Here is a 21,080-nt window from a genome sequence, read left to right on the forward strand (position 1 = left end):
AAATGAAACTTATTCAAATGTTTAGTGTTTATTATTATACTACTAAATACGAAATGCCTAATCTTAGTTCTGGCTAGCCATAGTTACAAGTACTAACTTGTTAATTTTAGAACTAGTAATTGATCAGTGCCCTGGGCCAGGTCTCCTTTCAAGCTTAACACGATTCTTTAGGTGGCGTGCCCCCCCTGGTTGGGAACTCCTGATATGGAAGTTCGTCGACTTGAACTGGTTTTGAATCTGATCTAGCCGGGCTTGTTACAAATATTATGTTTGTTCAAATTAATACCATTGTTTTCCATTATAAACGTATCTATAGTGGGCATCATTGGCAGATGGTGGACCTACGTAATTTCGTCGTATATTATATCATACCCAGCCAACAGATCACAACTAACATTGAATTAACATAATCCAACCAATTGACAATGTACAATCATTCACAATAATACTCATCTGCGTCTATTTATAAGCATTAATGTCCAACAAAATATTGATTCTCCTCTAATAATAGAGACTGGAAATGTTGTGGCTTTTCATTTCCAGGATGGATGGTAAGGTCATCTTAAGGCGAGGTGAAACCCCATTTTGTTATTTATTGACACCCGATTTACCTAGTTCCAATATAATAACGAAATGTAAATAAATATGAGATATAGAGCACAATATTTAAAAGGATAGCCATAAACATTTTAATAAAAAATAATACTTTCGCTGTAATTAATTTACAAACTCACCTCCAACAAAACTCTTTGTCATCGAAATATGAGTATTAACAAGAATAACTTACATTTTATTTTAAAAAATTGTTTTAAAATAAAATGTAAGTTAAACTATTTTAAAAAGGTCTGAACCGAATAATCTTTTTTCTTAATACTTATTTCGAAAGATATTTAAAAAACACATGAAAAATAAAGAAGATCCGCCCCTAGAAATTACAATTTTATGCTAAGCTAAAATGAATCTTATTGCGATGTGTACACGCTTGGTCTTTGGTAGTGTGCTAGGTTATCGTTTTGGATTGAGATAAGACCTCGCCTTAAGGGCAACTTCTATGGGCCTTGTTACACCTACTGAGTAGAATGGCGAGACAGGGCTCTGGGACAATCAACTTGTCTGTTTGCACTGTCTCGGCAGTCGGCACTATCTCGCGGCTCGCCACTCCACTCGGCAGGTGTAAATGTGTAGAGCATGTTATAAATTATAATCCTTAATAATAATATTTCAGAAGTGAAAGATAGTTTCTCTGTTTGTATTCGACTTTCGGGAAAAGATATAGCCCATGTTATAGTTTAGTTCGCTCCCGCGCCATAATGAAATCACTGCGTGAGGCAACATGAGGTTTCAATATTATAACGGAGGTTGTGGATTTACTGCGTGAAACTTTAATGAAGTGAAGTCACTCATTGGCCCTGGCAGAATACCAGTGCAGCGAGCTAGCTTGCTGCGTATAGCTGAGCCTGGGCCAATTTTGACATCACACAACAATGATATTCTATGTTACTAACGTAACTAGATTGGAAGTTTACGGTAGCAACGCGTTGCCACTTCGAAGATGCCTGCAGGCATATCTCACATACATAATGACATAACGAATATATGACTTGACATTGTCTTTTGAACAAAAAAGTGGTTACGCATTTCTGAGAATCTTTTGTAAGACATTGCTACTCTAGTATTTTAGAAACTCATTGTCACACAATATATGTATTGTAGGTATTGTAGAAATATGTTCTTCAGCTGTATTATTGTTTGATTTACATGTGTTGTGTGGTGTTAAAATAAACATATTCTTATTCTAAATAGTTGTTTTCCCGCAGTAAAATGATTCTATCTTAGTAGTACAATAGATTTGTGAAGTTTTTTTTATTCAAATCATAAATAAAATTCGGCCGGGTCTTATAGTACGCCTATCGGCATAAAGTTGCCATAGTACGTCATACAAAATATGTTTTATTTTCAAATATTAACATGCATGATTCGATAGTACTACTATAGGTAAATCATTCTGCTGCGGGAAAAACAACCACTAAAATGCCATGTTGTATATGTCGTCGCTGTCGACTGTAACCTGAAGCAGTTTCCGCTGCAGAATACTCATTATATTCCTTAAAAATAAGTGCAGGAAACGTAAAAATGTGGGTAATATTTCGGTTGGGCACAGGAAAGTGATAGAGTTCCGGGCTTCGCTTCGTTCCACATGGGGGCTCGCTTACTCATGGAGGTTATCACCCGAAGACGAAGTTAATAATACCTCATACACTGTTACTAGATAATTTTTGGTATACATGAGTCAGCGCACTGCGCAGTCATTAAAATTTTAATGACAGTGCGATATGGAAGGTGGAATACTCAATGGAAATAAAAATTCATATGAAAGCTACATAGAATAACGAAAACAAGTGAATTTTGTTATTTGGCTATCACGCGAGGATCATTTTCTTGGATTGTTTATAGCACTAGGCTTTGCCACCATAGAAAGGTTTATTCTTAAGGTAGACAAAGTGATGGATTGACAAAAGAAATCTATCAGTTCATTCACAAAACTGACAGCGTTACTTTTCTTTCGCATTTCTAGTACTGTGACCGTGCTAAGTAATGGACGGTGGTGGAGCATAATATTTCCACCATCCTTGTTCTTTTTTTTCCGGTTAATCGTGATCTAAGCTATTGTCCGATTATATATTATTATTATATAATATTCGATTTAGTCTGAAAACTCGACCTAAGCAGCACAACAGTTATTCTCATTTATGTCACGTGACGTTAGTTTTATAGTTTTGGTGAATATTTTCAGTTTTATGCCGCATCTGTATTAAAATTACTGCATCGACAACGTGTTGTTGAAAAAATTGGCAGAACACGGCACTGCAGGTGTTCAGAGTGATAGTACTTTTCAATTTCCCCAGCTAATGTTCGTTGAGTCATATACCACAAAGTACCCTCGATTACGTCTTGTGGTTTGAACCAAAAGTGAAATTTCTGACCGTGACGTAAGTCTATTAACGTTAATCATTAAAATTGTGTCTTGCTATTATAATAAATTATATATAACAAGTATTTCTGATAACTACACGGAGATACACCAAGCCAATGTCACAACATCTAAAGGCAAAGGGTGGAGCAGCATAAAATCTAAGGAAATCGGAAAATGTCGGACCTACTGGCCGCCACACCGACTGGGACCCCACCGTTCAAAACATATTATTATTATTAGTAATTTATAAAACAATAAATATATATTTATTTATTATATGTATAATATATTATAGTCTATTCTACTAAGTATATATATAAATATAGATTACTTATGTTAAAAAAAAAAAAAAAAAAAAAAAAAAGTGTCCATGGCGTGATGGACCACAATTAATTAAAATTCATAATATTATTTCAATTATCCTTGGTGCGAAAAATTTGAATAATAAAATAACAAAAAAAGGATATGGACGAACAGTCCATAGACGGCCACAATTTTAAAAAAAAAAAAAAAAAAAAAAAAAAAAAACTACACGGAGAACTATATTAATTGTGAATGCTGTGTGCACCTGCAATTAACTTTTGTTTTATAACAAGTATACTAAAGAAATGATGTGATTTTGTAGCAATAATTTGTTGGTCTGCTGGCTGCGACCGAAACTCCATAGTTTCTGGTCGTTCTTACCTCTGTAAATGTCACAAAAGGTAAACTTTCAGATTTCTGAAACTGAGGAAGGTCTGGCCGTCGCAGGCTCTTACTTACTCCGTAAGCTTTGCTTCGCTTGTAGCGATAATAATTTATAGTACAGTTAGAGATGGATGGTGTTTTGATACAAGTTGTAACGAGCAGCTAGCGGGAAATTGGATGATTACATCACTATTCTCATACAACTATTATGACTATGATACTCAAGTAGCTGGGGAAAAATTAAGGGCTAGCGCTAACTCTATAGGGTGTAACAAAACTAAGTGATAATACTTTAGGTTGTGTATGTGTCCCTTATATAGAGTTCACTATGAAAGTAGCAGCGCTGAAAGAGCAAGTTTTTGCCCATACAATGAAGAAAATACTCTTTCAGTACCGCTACTATCACTGTGACCTCCATACAGGGGATATGTCCCCTGTATGGAGCTCATAACTACTCTTAAGACAGAATATTATTATACCAGAAGAAGAAACAGAATATTACTAAGTATACAAGATTAGAACATATTGTGCACAATTGAACAAAATACTTTGTTTCAAAAGTTTGTTTATACAGGGTGTAACAAAAACAAGTGATAATACTTTAGGGTGTGTACGTGTTCCTTGAAGAGAGTTCACTGTGAAAGTAGCATCGCTGAAAGACCAAAATTTTTTTCACTTTTGTATGGGGAAGCTCGTGACGCTCGGGCCCTTGCCCATACAAAAGTGAAAAAAAAATTTCGTCTTTCAGAGCTGCTACTTTCACAGTGAACTCTCTACAAGGAACACGTACACACCCTAAAGTATTATCACTTATTTTTGTTACACACTGTAGACAGGGACTGTCGCAAGCAAGCGCTCGATGTAAGTTACCAGAGAGCAGCAAAAAATATGAGTAACTAGCTGTGCCCCGCGGTGTTACCCGCGGTTTAAGTGATATATCATAAAAGACTAAGAAAAGTACCAATAATAGGGTCAAAACGGGACGACACATGGTTATGTTGGTTATGATTTATGGTAGTGATGACAATGATGACGAATGTAATTTGCATAGTAGCATATGCTTTCCGTTCTTAAAACAACGCCGAAACTCCCAAACTTGTATCTATAAAGAATCAGGAGTTCCCTCAGCACCTTCCGAACCACGGTATACAGGTATACCTCGGTGCAAAATCTTACTTGTTGGTAGCGTGTCTGTGGCGAAGCTATAAGGCCTTTATGACTTTAGAAACCTAGATTACAAATATTTCTTTTACTGCACTATCGCACTTCTGAGTTTTTATTGCGTGTTCTAAGCTCTTTACTGTTTACAATTTTCACATTACCACGCAATTTCGTATCTGTGATCTAATTGGGAGTCTCAATCAGTTGGATCAAGGAACCACGTGGGCGGCAGGGGTTCTCAACCATTGTGTACGCCACCAGCCAGGGGCCCTCGACCATTAACTGTGACCCCAGCCAGAGATACTCGACCATTATTTTTGGAACCTGCCCGTGCCTGTCAACTATTGTCTCCAGGGACCAACAACCAGTGGTTCTCACATGCACAAATCGGTGAGAACTCAAGCCAACTCGAGTTTTTATTTATGGCTCTATTACAGATCTACCGATTGTGGAACGAGAAATGGAAAGGAAATAGGTTTTGTTGGAACTTGTTTACAAAGTAGGTAATGACATGGATAAAAATCAGATGCATTTAAAATGCGCAGCTTTTTTACTTTTAAGGTAATGCAAATTAGTGTAGAGAGAACTTCGATCACATTTCTGCATGTAGAGTTGCTGTCTAAGTGTCTAAACACACTATGCCGAATTTCCGCGGCGGAAGTTCGGCTTGATTCCACCTGCAATATATTTTAAATTACCGATGACACACCATGCCGAAATTCCGTCGCGTTTATACTGTGTGCGCTTGACATCGCTGACGTAGTTATGCGGAAGTTCCGCCGCGGATTTCCGCCGCGAAAATTCCGCATAGTGACACTAAAACAGACACTAAAAGTGATAATGATGAATGCAGAAATCTTCAATATACTTTTCTTCATCTTAAATTATTATGATCTATCTTTAAATCCTGATTTGATATGTGATTAATAATTATAATGTGTAGAAGCTGTTCGTAATTGTTACAAGTATAAAAAGTAAAAACATAAAGATGTTTTGCAATTAGCTCTCCAGTCACGTAGTATCAACATTTCGATCTACATAATTCACTACCACTTAGCGCGTGCGACTGACTAATATGGTGTGAACATATCAGTAGCATAGTATAAATTATATACAGTAGATCTGCATAAAAACTACGCACGTAACACTTTATTAGAATTTCAGACAACTTTCAGCACCAAAATATCGCTTTGTGCGCCTAAAAATATTGTCTTTGTTGTGCGATTTTCATTTCGAGGACACACGTTTGTTACTTATTGTATACCGTATAGTAATTACACTAGACAATGATTGCTTATCAGGGCCAAGAATTTTTATGCAAGTGCTCACTAAAAATATCTTCAATATAGTTTAGTGATATATAAAATATTACTTGGTTTAATGCCTTATTATATTACTTATTATATTACTTATTGGTAAATAGCCTTTTTTGCGCCCTGTGCGAGCTTCTATGTAACTGCACCTTTGTTTTTTAACCGACTTCCAAAAAGGAGGAGGTTAAGTGTTTTTTTACTACATTGGGAAACATCTCTGGGGCGCAGCCGGAACATATCGGGAGCAATTCGAAAAATAAGGATCTGTCTGGTCTGGCCATTCTTGCGCCCCCCAGAGTCTACGTCCTGTGCCTGGGCACCGGTGGCACCGCCCTATTTACGGCACTGGCTGTTATCGACAAAATGAAACTACATAATTTATTTATTTCTATCGAATTTCGATCATTCGACCTTTCACTTGCAAAAAATTCCTTTTACTTTCTAGAACTATATTTTTGAAACATGTTTTTTCGATTTTACAATTTTTAAGAAGCTCATCATTTCGCCAAAATATGCTCCCTTATATCACCGAATCAGTATAATATTTTTAGCACACAAAAGGACCAAACTTATATAATTTTAGACACAAAAGCTAAACTTGAAAATGTAAACCAGAAAAATTTGGAAATTACCGGAAACCGGAATTACACCCCGTTTTCTGACTAAAATATTTTATCTATAGGGGTGACGCCAAGTGAGCGTAATTTGTGAGTTGTGATTCGCAGAATTTCGGCTGGCAGAAATTCTGCTGCATTCAGTTTAATAGAAAATTCCTACTACGTTCACACGAGCGTAATTTTGTGAGTCATGATTTGTATGAAAAAATATTTACGCGACCGAAATTCTGCGACTCACGAGTCACGACTCACAAAATTATGCTCGTTTGGCCTCACCCTTATACAAGCGATTCCGATTGGCTAACATCAAAATATCAGCCAATCAACAAACATGTTGGACAGATAAACTTACGAAACCGGGCTCGTGCAGTCTAAAACTTTCCTAACTTATCTCCAGCCTTTGTTTAGTTTTATAACATACATACATACAATTAGCATATAACGGGGCCGGCAATTAGTCTGAAGATGCGATATCTCAGGATTGTTCCCGCCCGCGCCCCCGCGCGTAGAAAGTGCGCCCCAGTTGCTGCGCATGCGCATACAATTACATTTATCAAGTGCATACGGCTTAGAAATAGATATTGGAGATATTAGGATGTTAAATAAGCCTACGAAGGTATCACGATAACATATTTATTATTTAGTTTATCATAGACAACGAGACAATTTTTTATACAACATTGGTTTTCAGCTGAATGGCTAAGTATTTTCAAGATATTTAAAATGTAAGAGGTTTTGAGAGAGAAAAACGATATCTCAAAGTGTTATATTATATAGAAAACCCCTTCTTTTGAACTCTTAGTAAAGCTCAGCACAGCACTAATTAGATACCAGCATTTTGTCATTTTAAGAACACCAGAAAAGTTACGCAATTCCATTCCATGTCCTAAGTCAAAGGTTCCCAAACTTATTTTGTCTACTGCCTACTTTGAGAACAAATTGTGTTATAGCGCCTCCCAGAGTTCCAATTTAAAATGTATCCAGATGAGATGAGATTATAAATCACTCCCAAGCCTCTATTACATAACGCCCCCATTTTTTTCTGGGTCCCACACCCCTGACCTGCGGCGCCCACAAGAGGGCGCATTAGCCCACTTTGAGAAAGGCTGTCCTAAGTCATTAAGTTACATGATCATTGATCAGTCAGTTACCTACTTAAAAAATAAAATCTCATTGTTTTGATGCTTCTTCGTAATTGCTACCAGATGTTAATACCACATCATACCAACTTATTATGCAACATTATCATAATGCGGGCTTTGTGTCTGTGTACGTCACATATTATGTGTGCATGTGTGTATGTGTATGTGTGCGTCATAAACAGGGTGTAACAGAACTAAGTGGTAATACCAGGGTTTGTTGGTGTCCCTAATATAGAGTTTACTGTGAAAGTAGCAGCGCTGAGAGAGCAAATTTTTTTGCGATTTGTATGGGCAAGCACCCGAGCGTCATGATTTTTTCCATATAAAAGTATAAAAAAGTTACTCTTTCAGCGCTGCTACTTAATACTTTGACAGCGAACTCTATAAAGGCGAAATGACCCTAAAGTGTAATACACACAATCAGTTTTGTTACACCCTGTATATGTGTGATTGTTACATATAATATATTATGTGTGTATGCATATTGCGTGTGTGTGTTAGTGAAATTGTACTGACCTTCGCCTCCAAGTTGTCGAGGTTGACGACCCCGCCCGTCTCCAGGGTTTGCTGCGAAAAAAAATAAGTTAAGTAGTAACTTTTTTTAAACTGTGACCCGGACGCAAAGTTTATTATCAGTAAAGTACATTAAACTCAAAAAGTACTCTTAATAATAAAATTACTGAATGCGCCTGCATCTTTGTTATCGCGTGGAAAACCGTACATTTTCTCGTAAAAAAACAATTCAGTGTCTTTTTTTCGGACAGAGCATACCTATAACAAACATATAGGGTTTAGCAGTTTAAGCGTGTAAACAACCGTATAAAGATTTAAAGAGGTAACAGACATATACCTACACTTTCGCATTTAAAAAATTTGTATGGAATATGGATTCGTAGTAGTACAATAAACATAAAAAGTCGAGTTGTATAAAATCCTCTACACTACTTTACTGAATGTATGTCAATAGGAGTACTAATAATGTTAGCTAAACCACCATAACAGGAATATAGTAAGAAACAGCCACTCCATATAAATTGAGTAAATTCTATGTTTTGCGTGAAATACAACCTTTTTATAGTAGGTGCTAGGTTGTAACTTGTAGCAATAGAAACCCGACCAAAAAATTGAGCATTTTTAAGACTTTTTAGAGCGGTTACTCTGATATGGAGAGTGACAATTTTTCCTGGCTTATTTGGTGTTCAAAATTTTGAACCCCCAGTCTTAACCGTCGTAAGGATGGCAGTACACATTGTTGCGAACGTATATTCTTATTTCTAGTGCTTAAACAGAATTTGACAGTATTAAGGGTTTAATTTGCTATTTAGTACCAAGGTAGGTACTAAATTTTAAAAGTCATCAACAAAGTACAAATTTAACTGTCCATAAAATCTTTAAACATTTAAAAAACTACAAAATACTCTATATATATAGATATCTCAAAAATCTATATGAGAGCAAAAACTCTGCTAGAAATAATAACTACAATTTGAGATCTCCATCGCCCGCGTAGTGCGTGTACCGTGCGCGTGCGCCGGTCCACACTCATTACAACGACATGCACCTATTAGGATGGAGCTATGGAATGACAAACACCGTAACTAGACTGTACATTTATATAAAAACGAGCTTTTGCCCGCGGCTTCGCTCGCGTTAAGCAGTATTATTACATACAAACTTTCATCCCGTATTTTAACCCCTTGGAGGTAGAATTGATAAAAATCCTACATCTTAGCGGATGCCTACGTCATATCATCTACCTGCATGCCAAATTTCTCTCCGATCGGTCCAGTGGTTTTTTTTTTTTTTTTTTTTTTTATTATCATGCTCTTGTCCCTGATTTTTATTCGAGGGGTTTATGTTCTGAATACAATATATACTGTCCTATGTCTACACACTTATCTCCTATTTCTATTTTCTGTTCTGTTAATACTATTTACTCCTTTTATTATTTTAACACAATATAGCAAAAATTCTTCCCTATTTTTCTTATCTTTTACGATTTCCTTTATGCTATCAACATTAATTTCTAGTCCTATTTTCATCTCCAGATCATATTTTGGCCTCGAGTATATTGGGCATTCTGTTAGAAGATGTGGTACATCTTCTATTTTACTAGGGTCACACCTGCACCTGGTCCAGTGGTTTGGGCTGTGTGTTGATAGATCACCATATATTATATATATAGAATAGATAGGCGAAAGCATGTTTATTTGTCTGTTCCCTCTTCACGTTTAAACCGCTTGAACCGTGTTGGGTACGTAGATACTTTGAGTCCCGGGATAGTTTTTTTTTTAATCCCGGAAAAATGTACGGTTCCCATGCCTATCTCTATCGCACGCAAAAACTGATTTTGATGAAATATGACTTTTATCCTCAGGAATCTACGAAAGAATTTCTTTAGTCCCGACAAAACGTATAGGTTCCTGCGCGTAAACAGATTTCTGTGCAAACGAAATTATGGTTAACATACAGTTAAATTAAGAAAAATTCTTAGCTGATTTCTTATTCAGCTAAGATTTTTTATATCCAACTAAATGTAGAGTTTTACGTTAATTTGTCGCAATGCGAATTTCCCGTGGCCTACTCTACATCCCCTCCAGATTTTATCGAAAGCAGTCACCAATTTTTGGAGTTCAAAATAAAATACATAGTATGAAAAGTTGAGAACGCTTTAACAATAACATAAATATTTTAATGGTGACTCAACCTGTAACTATCAGTTATATAAAACAAATAAAAAAGTATAATATTTTCAGATCATAATTAAAGTCTTAAAGAGCTAATGACTGTGTTATATAATTTTAAAATTTCTACTTTTACTTTTAAAATATTTTATACCTTATTATCACTGTACTTTGGTATAGTCTAGTTCTTGAATTAGATATTTTAGATTCCCCGTAAGTAATAGGTGTAACGGACAAGTTTTTACACCAGTACATTCTAGATAACCGCAACGAATTTAAAACCCTATTACTAGAGGGTTAGGTACGAAATGTGCAACAGTTTTATCGACTGTACATAGACCAGCGTCCAACACATAGGTTTCTTATATTGAAAGGAAACTATAAATTGTGAATGGCATATTGTGAATTCTTGGAATCGGGATGCGGTTGTCACTTCTGAGATTTCTGTTTTTATGTAAGGCTTTTATTGATATACTAGCTGTTACCCGCGACTTCATCCACGTCAACAAAATTGACCAAATCTTATGCAACAACAAAATAATTTTGAAAATCGGTCCACAAACGGCTGAGTAAAATATAGGTAAAACATAAAAAAAGTAAAAAAATATCCTCCTCCTTTATTGAAAGTCGGTTAAAAGGTAGCCTAAGTTCCTCCTTATTATTATACGCTATCTGCCAAAAAAGTCCCGTTAAAATTGCCCCAGCCGTTTCAGAGATTAGCCGGAACAAACAGACAGACAAAAATTGTAAAAAGTGCTATTTTGGTATATGTACCGTACGTACATTCATATGCATGTAGTAAAAAACTGTTCTTTCAATATTACAAACAGACACTCCAATTTTATTTATATGTATAGATGAGCTTTTTCCCGCGGCTTCGCTCGCGTTAAGAAGTATTATTATATATAAACTTTCATCCCCTATTTTAACCCCTTGGAGGTGGAATTTATCAAAGTCCTTTCTTAGCGGATGCCTACGTCATATCATCTACCTGCATGTCGAATTTCAGCCCGATGGGTCCAATGGTTTGGGCTGTGCGTTGATAGATCACCATGTCAGTCAGTCACCTTTGAGTTTTATATATAAAGATTGGTTGCAATAAAATATGGCGCATTTCTATTTTCTATAAGAGCTACTCAATATAACTGTAATAGGAATATGAATGAAACAGCATAATACATAATAATAATAGGAGAAACTAGAGAGTAAAAGTTATAATAAACGCGAAAGTATTTATGTTTGTTAGATCTGTCGAATGGTTGAACCGATTTGGAGGTTTGGTATGGCGATAGTTCAGTTGGGTGGTGGGAGTTTCAGAAAAGGTCGCTCATGAAAATTAAGTACATTAAATTCTCATGCGATAAACTAAATAAGTTAAAAAGCCGGCATCATATTTTGATTCACAATAAGCAACAACACATTTATTTTTTAAATTTATTAAAAAAAAAAAGAAAACAGTGATAGAAACCTAATGATAATACCTAATGGGACAAAAAGTCAAAGGTTTGCTATAATTGCATTTCACTATAAGTACTATGCGTATGTTCTGTAGACATTCTCACACTGATTGCGTGTAATTCATCAGTAGGATAAAAGATTAGCACACAAAGAAATTGAGTTTAAGATTACGTAGGTTACGTACAGGTGGCAGAGCTGTCTTATCCCATACATTTTGTGGCGTTGGCGTTTACGATAATCGCTAGGCCCTAGCGATATCGTTGTCAGGCTTCTGTGCAATTTATTTGTTAGTAAAGAATACTATGTAAAGTAGTATTTTTGCTAGAACTTTTTTCTTGAAACCAATAGTCTCACGACAGACTCAAAAGCGATAAGCAAAAGAGTTCAACGATCTACTCAATTACTACGCGCGCGGCATTTCATTCATGTTAGAGTAGATTCACGGCACAATTCAACACGTTTTTTACAGTATACGTCTTAATATTCATTCGCGGATTGTACTGCAACAAGTCGTGTAGTACAATCGACGTGTAAATGGTTCTTAATTGTATGCGCCACTATTTATTCGGTAAGACGTATACTGCAAAAAAACGTGCAGGAAACGTGCAGGATTGTGCCGTGTGAACCTGGCCTATCGTACTTTTTTTTTAATCCTAATATAATGTCTTAATTAAATTCCATAAAGCATTAAGCTTGCCGTAATAGAATTTTGGCGCGGCAAATTTCTATCATTGCATTTGTAGAGACATAGATATACATGTCATTACATTATAGTATATTACAACAATTATATCGCTATAATAGAGTACGAAAAACGTGCATTTATGAACAAAACAATTGAACAACAGCTAGCAAAGAAATGCATTAAGCAATAGTGACGCCATTAATATGGACCCCAGGTATCAAATAGCGTAATTTGGTAATTTGAATACAAAGGACACGTAAAGTATCAGATTGCACAATTACTGACAGTGACAGGTGAGCTCTAGAATAACAGAGAGAAGCAACTTGAAACCAGAGTGAAGTAAAACCTTTAAACATAAAGTTAAAAAATAACCTTACAACAATTCATAATATACACTATACATACTTACTAAAGTTATAAAAGCGAAAATGTATCCGTAATCAGTATGTTACAGATGTTAAAAACATGATCCATAGATTTTTTTATTTTATTTTTTATCTTTTTTAAAGGGATTTTTGTACAGAAAGACGATGTCAATCCCATCGTACCTTATGCTAAATATAACAATTTATGATTATTATGCCGAATTATAGCTAAAATTATATAGCAGCATATAATTCTAGCAGCATCAGAAGAAGGCTCTGCTAAAATGCTATGGAATATTGGCATATTCCATAGCATTTTAGCAGAGCCTTTCATCTTTAGGGAAAAGATGATTTTTGATTTTAAATTAATCAAATGTAATATTGGCATATTACATTTGATTAATTTAAAATCAAAAATCATCTTCTTCCTTAAGTTTGCGTTCCGGGAACACTCCATCAAGCGGTGGTAGATATCATCCCGCACACCACATTCCTCATGTTCCATAGTTGAATTGAGTCCTACTAAACTACAAAGGATATATATTTTTATCGCGGAGAAAAGTTAATTTCCCGCGCAACGCCACGGCAACATCTAGTCGTTACTTATCAGTTATTATAGTAAAAGCAGACAAAGTCAAAGTTTAAAAGACGATACGACTGCAAAATATGTGATCTTTGTAAATTTCAGAGTGCGATACTGAAATTTAAACTATAATTATAGCTCAGTATAAAAACTAAAGTAAATTATAGTGAGTAGTTCATAGTCATACTGCAAGACTACTATTATAGGGCGGTACGGCGTTAGTAACTCATCAGTGTTGTAACTAGTAACTGGTAACTGGGTGTGTAATTAATCTGTTAATACATCTCGTGTACTTGACACCGATGTGTACAATGAGCGCTGGGCGGGCGTGGGCGGGGCGCCTGCGAGCGATAACTAGTATACGCCCTAATAAGGGTTCATATTAGCATAGTTATTGATTTGATATTGGCTTTATGTATTGCCTTAAATAAGGAAAATGATAACTGCAGGACCCCTGACATCTGATAATAATTAACCATCCAGGGGGGTGAGCTTATGTAAATTCCATACATTTTGGTTGGCGATTCTATAACGAAGCGATAACGAAAAATTTATTTAGAAGGAGACCCCCATCATTCTTCGTTTTGATTCATTCAGACCTAAATGCAAATAAGACTTAGTACGGACGACTACACGAATTATCAATAGTCACTTAGTATGCACCACGCAATAAAGAAGTTTCAATTATTGTTTTATTTCATACTAGCGACCCGCCCCGGCGTCGCACGGGTATAAAATATATAGCCACTGAAAAAATGATTAAAATCGATAGCCTATGTTCACTTCACGTGGTCTGTGCCAAATAACATAAAAATTGCTCCAGTAGTTCGCGAGATAAGCCCTTTCAAATAATTTCCCCCGTTTTTTCCACATTCTCCTATTAGTCTTAGCGTAATAAAATATAGCCTATAGCATAGCCTTCCTCAATAAATGGGCTATCTAACACTGAAAGAATTTTTCAAATCAGACCAGTAGTTCCAGAGATTAGCGCGTTCAAGTTAGCCCTTTCAAATAATTTTCCCCGTTTTTTCCACATTTTGCTTTATTTCTTAGCTCCTATTAGTCTTAGCGTGACAATATATAGCCTTCCTCGATAAATGGGCTATCTAACACTGAAAGAATCATCAAAATCCGTATCATAGTTTTAAAGATTAAAGGGAACAAAGGGACATGAAGGAAAAAAAGCGACTTTGTTTTATAATATGTACCTAAGATATTGGCATTTACGTAAAAAAATATCGAATTTATGTCTGTCCGTTTTAAGGTAGACTTACGAGTGAGGAGGAGCGCTGCTTGAGGTCATTCTGACTGCGACTTCGGTCCTCGCCGACGTCCGAGTACTGCCCGGACTTACGGGAACTGGAACAAATAATAATTATTATAAGAATATCTTACTGATTATTCACATTCCGATTTACGAATTAGTTACGTGATTCAGTAGCGGCAATCGGGCGTCCGCTTGTTTTGATGCCTGTGTTTATTCAGTCTATATTCATAATGTGTGATATTTCTTACTTCTAGGGTCGTTCACAAGTCACAACCTTAAGAGCCCTCGATAAAAAAAGAGTAGCGTAGTCCTCTATTTTTAACCGACTTCCAAAAAACGAGGAGGTTATATATTGGATGGATTTTTTTTAACTTTTATTTTTGTATGTTCAACCACTACTCCGCCGTTTGTGAACCGATTTTCAAAATTTTTGTTTCGTTATATTAGGTTTTATTCCAATTTGGTTCCATTTTCACAAAAGTGGTGATCTGATGATGGGATCCATGAGTAATTGAGGGAACTCCTCAAAATTTATATGGAAACATATGGTGATTTTGGTTTTATGAGAAGCATTAGGATGCTTCTCATAAAACCAAATATGGTTCCGAAGATACTAAGAGAACTCCGGATTTGCGAGTCGAGATACTTGGGTGCCATTGCAGCGTCCAGTACTACGCGCGAGTCCGCGGCGAATGGACGTTTAACGTTGTTAGTGGCGGCCGAAAAGGAAGATCTTCCGACCGAGCGAGATAGCATGCTCGGTCAGGCCGAAGCCCACTGACATCATTTCAGACGTTGTATATATCTTGCCGTTCTCCGAAACTTCGATAGCGCGATGCAGGAATGTTGGGCGAATTGTGGGTACCGCCACAGACGTATTTGATTGGAGCGTAATAATTTCGAATCCATCTTTGTAGCGTATAAACTTCGCGCGAAAAACGCCTCATCTGGACATAGTTTCTTTCGATGTACTGTACCTGGCGAGTTTGCGGTGCGCCCGTCGGCCGCCGCTGATCATGGACAGGGTGCTCATCACCGCCGACATGGCGCCCCCGCCCACACACCATCCCACCTGCAACAACATTAAACTCATTAACTTACAATTTTGCCAATGTAACGAATATAAGTCGAACGTATAACCTTCTCCTTTTTTTGGAAGTCTGTTAATAATTAGCGTAATGCTAGTCAGTAGAGAGTTTCATAAAAACAATATTGAACAGCCCGAGGCTATGTCTACGATTCCTTTCCTAGGCTGGTATAAATAGTCAGTACTCAAGATGCATCTCGGTCTCAAGACACGGTTCAGGCTCTGTGATTGGTTGGCTGTGAAATTTGGACCAATCACAGAGCCGAACCGCGTCTTGAGACCGGGTCGCATCTTAAGTACTGACTATTTATACCGGCCTTAGTTTGATATGTGCCCAGCCCCTGATTGACGATCGTCGGAAAGTTCTCACGCGGTATTTTGTCATATTCTGTCGAATACACAGCGATTCACAACTTTCTGTCGCGGATGGTACGTGGTTTATAAACTCTTTGAAAGAAATGTCACTAACTGTCAGCATGACAGCAATATCGGAAAGTATTCACTTATCATTTGCTTGAAAGTGGAAAATTTTCCGAAATCGGGAAGAATCCGCGCGGAATCGTATCGTGAATCCCTGCTGATGTGATCTTATAATTAACGTAATAACTAATAAGTAATCATCTGACATCTGTGCTTTCATACTGCATAGTTGCATACAGGTCATATACAGGCACCAAAAACAAACATAATCCTCCCACACTTGCTGCAGTCGGCTAAAAGCTGTATTCCAACAAAGCCGACGGGATATAAAAATAACTTTGAATTCAAAAAAATCACTATAAAAATTTATTTCATTAAACTTGATCTAAACTTAACTCGACTTTTGTTAAAACATCGAATAAATAACTTTAATGTTGTTCCTAGTTGCCACCTTTTACTCATAGTGTAAAGTTATTTTAACACGAATAATAAACTAGCAATAATTTGTGTCATAAATTCAATAAATTACATGAAGTATTGAAGCACCTTATGAAATTGAGGCAACGGGACTTAATACGAGGAAATAGCTCGACCGGTGATAAATAATAACATGACGGTCATAACGAATATGAGTCTATCGTGTCGGGTTCTATGTGACAAGGGAATGCAATACCGGGATCCCGGGATCCCGAAATACCGGGATCCCACATGCGTTTTGCGGGACTAATCCCGGTCGAAAATTTAGCGGGATCCCGCGGGACTGGCGGGATTACAAGCGTGATTCATACGTGTAAATCTGCGCGCGGGGGTGCGTGAACTAGCTACAGGCAGCCCACTAAACAATTTACCTTCAATTCACCTATAATTCAATGACAATAATGTACCTGCAACCAGCGTTTAAGCTGAGCCAATTTTTTCAGCTGCTGGCTACCTTGTGTCGAATATCAAGAGTCGTTTTGCAGACACAACTTTTTTAACATTTATAAGCTTGGGCTGTATGTATGTAACGGAGTCTTTTAGCACAATTTTCCGTATATTTGGAAAAAAATAATAATTTTTATAAAAGCTGAAAATAAATAATTTTATTTTTTTAACTATTATTACTACGTAGCCATTTCCAAACAAAAAGTTTCTAAAAAGAATGAAGTATTAATAAACCCTTGTAAAAAAGTGTCTGACAAAGTTTGTTTTATTTGAGTTTCTAAGAATAAAACGGGTTCTTTCAAGTAAAGTCATTAGAACGATTTATTTTACAAGTTTATGTCCACCCTGTGGGTTCCCGCAAATACCGGGATTGAAATTATCTTGCGGCATTGCATTCCCTATGTGACCTATCCATAATCCATGTTGGTATATGATGGAGCCAATACAAGAGATTACATGTAGAGGGGAATATTCGTCTTTAATTGTCCATCCATGGTATCTCTACGGTAGTCACTCTCCATTATGATGTGTATTGTTTTCATCTTTGCTTCTAGTCTCATAAAAAGAGTCGTAATAAAAAAAAATACAGCTAACTGACCCGGGAAAAGTATCACTACAATATTATGAATGTAACATGCAAACTTTACTCTCGCACTTAATGGTCCGAGAGCTGTCAATCTCAAAAGTGCCCTCAGCGTGCATGGATTTTTTTGATAAAAATATATAGTTTAGAACTATAGGAACTCAAAACGCTCGGTTTGCGTAGATTTGCAAAGCCGGAAGTACGTAAAAAAAAGTGAATAATTAATGTTTTGACTCTAAACTCGTTTTCAATAGTGACGTATACTGTATACTTAATAAAATATAGTTATAGTCTAGAATATAATATAAATTATGTTTCTTTGTAAAATGACTATTTAGTATTGTTTCATGATGATTTTAGCTTTACATTAAACTTTAATTAATACTTTTTTAGATAAAATAACTTTTTACATTTTATTTTAGACTATATTTATTGACTATACTTTATTGAAAACGAGTTCAGAGTCATTTTTTAAGGTGGTTTGCCGAACATTTCCGGCCGTTTGTGAGCCCACAAACCAAGATCTAATATTAAAGTAGACACTGCAAGGAACAAATTTAAAAAAATCATTTTACGTAATGAGGGCAAAATGACCTCCCTCATCACAAACTTAAAAAGGCTTGCCTGACTCTCTTCCGGCCAAAAAAATTGGTTTGCGTAATTTTTTCCTGAAAGGCAAAGAAATTTTCTATTGAATAAACTTTAGGAAAACCAGTGCACATGGTGAGGGCAAAACATTTATTCACTTATTTTTTTTACGTACTTCCGGTTTTGCAAATCCACGAAAACCGAGCGTTTCGAGTTCTTATAGTTCTAAACTATAGGAACTCGAAATGCTTCATTTTCATCAAAAAATCCATGCACGCCACGCCACTTTTGAGATTGACAGCTCCCGGACCAAAAAGTCTACCTCTTAGAAAATCAAATCCATTGCGCACTTCTAAAGATCTAAGGCTAAAAATAGAAAACTCCACTTAATAAACTTTAAGCTACCGACTCATTAGGTTACTTCCGACTTAAAGTGTTATACATTATATTACACATACAGTTATAATAGCTAGAATTCCCACGCCGCTTATTACGATATGATATAATTATTCACAAGTGTTAATTAACTATGTAATCAGACATTTTAATTCTCTTTAAATTAGTCATAATATTGCTAATTTTGTGTATCAAAACTACCTAACATTTTGTATTTAGGGTAAGCTTGTTGAGGGAAGTGATTATAAGGAAGAGGAGGAGGAAGAGGAATTGTCACACGCAAATTTAGAGGATGCGGATGAGGAAGAGGATATTTTTTGAGAAAGACGATGCGGATGAGGATGCGGATGAGGATGCGGATGAGGATGCGGATGAGGATGCGGATGAGGATGCGGATGAGGATGCGGATGAGGAAGCGGATGAGGAAGAGGATGGATAGGAAACTATAAATACTAGCGGACCCAACCCAAAAGCCTTTGTCCTGTCTGTACATAACTAGGTACATACATTACACAAAAAATAATTATTCAAGGGGCATTTTACCAGTGGACCAAACTTTGAATCTAAACTATTCTCAAAACACACAAAATAAAGAATCACAATTTTGTTTATACTAGAGATCGCCCAATGGTCGAAATTCGACCTTAGTTTCAACGACATTAGGACTACTAACTATATTTTGTTAAAAAATATTGACTTTATCATATTTTTTTCAACTCTTGTCTCTGGGACTCAGCTGATCTCAGACTGGCCGTGTAAGCATTGTCTTATAGTATCTAAGATTCAATAAAAAACTATAATCCATTCAATTTGTCACCTTGTTGTCAACAGACTTCAACCATAAATAAAAGAGTATAATTCGTATGTATAGGCTTGTCACTCAAAAATCTGTCATTTTTCTTAGTGTATGTGTTGTAGTGTGTGTAATGTTTTATTTGTTAAAAAAAATTATGATAAAAGCATAATTTCAAAATAATATTAGCTCGATGCACTCCTTCACCACATAAACTATAACTGTGCAAAATTTCATTCACCTGCGTTTCCTCATTTTTCGTCAAAAGGGATACAAAGTTTTTGGCTCACGTATTAATATATAGATTAGGATTTAAAATAAAAATAAGAATTCAATCTTTATTTCCTTATTAATTACTTAAATCGAATATTATTAATCAAAATAAATGAATTGAATACTAATAATCAAAATTAATTATTAGGGGGTTATTTTTTATAAAAATTAATTTGGACGCTGTTTCCCCTGACAACCGGTTTCTTAGCTCATCATTTATACCAATCCAGCACTAGCATTGCTAAAAGGTCGTTCGCTGGGGACACTTGATGGAGAAGAAGATAGGTATTGCCGTACAGTTCCGTAACACTCCGAATATTTCGGATTATTCTTCCACCATAGAAGACTGTCTTCATGCATATTAATTCGTTTTTCTTTAATGTAGTTATTTAATAGTAACTTTAGTACCACGCGAATTACGCACGGACCCCTAAAGGGGAATGCTGATGCAGCCACACGTGCCCGGTCAACGCCATCGTCTTCGAGGAAACACATCAGCAGTTTCAGCATAACCGCGTTTTCGTAGTTATTCCGATTATATCAAAAAATTGTCATTCCATTCCGGTCTAGGATCGATCGCGGAACAATTATTGTAAATTAAATATAAGTTAGTTTTAATAAATTTCTTAAATAATTTTTGGTTTTTTTTGGAAGCCCAGGCTGCCGAATTCGTAATTGGCGCAGTCTACGGATACTTTCGGGGCTATCGCGATCGCATTTAAGAAGATTTCCGGGGTCTAGATTCGACACCGCGCGCGGTCGTTCTAGCTCTTGCTGTCCAGCATTCACCGAAGCATCGAACCTCAGGAGTAAGCAGCCGGGGCGCACTCAAACTACAGTGCAGCTTCAGAAAAAGCCAGAGAAGTCGACGAGTATGTGAGTACACTGATCTTTTTCTCATAAGTGTTGCTTTCCACGTCCAAAATTTTCCGTCCCACTAAAAATAGTGATAGGACCGCCTCCTCAAGGCAGGTACGTAGGGATAGCATATTAGATTTAAATCGTAATTTAGGAGAAAGCTCGAATCGCTCTCTACTAGATTATAGTGACGACGATAGTTTAAAATTAGATTTATTTTTT

General features: G+C 36.3%; 1 protein-coding gene across 1 annotated transcript in view; it reads right to left on the bottom strand.

Moving 5' to 3' along the window:
• LOC121731958 overlaps positions 1-21,080 on the bottom strand; it is a 94,325-nt gene that overhangs the window by 37,952 nt on the left and 35,293 nt on the right. The window contains exons 2-4 of the mRNA XM_042121671.1: positions 15,914-16,008; positions 14,944-15,028; positions 8,411-8,461 (exon numbers count right to left, since the gene is read on the bottom strand). Coding sequence (XP_041977605.1) covers positions 8,411-8,461; positions 14,944-15,028; positions 15,914-15,981 — 204 coding nt within the window. The 5' untranslated portion in view covers positions 15,982-16,008. The remainder of the gene's footprint in view (positions 1-8,410; positions 8,462-14,943; positions 15,029-15,913; positions 16,009-21,080) is intronic.

The sequence above is a fragment of the Aricia agestis genome, chromosome 11 (assembly GCF_905147365.1).
Source record: "Aricia agestis chromosome 11, ilAriAges1.1, whole genome shotgun sequence".
Classification (NCBI taxonomy): domain Eukaryota; kingdom Metazoa; phylum Arthropoda; class Insecta; order Lepidoptera; family Lycaenidae; genus Aricia; species Aricia agestis.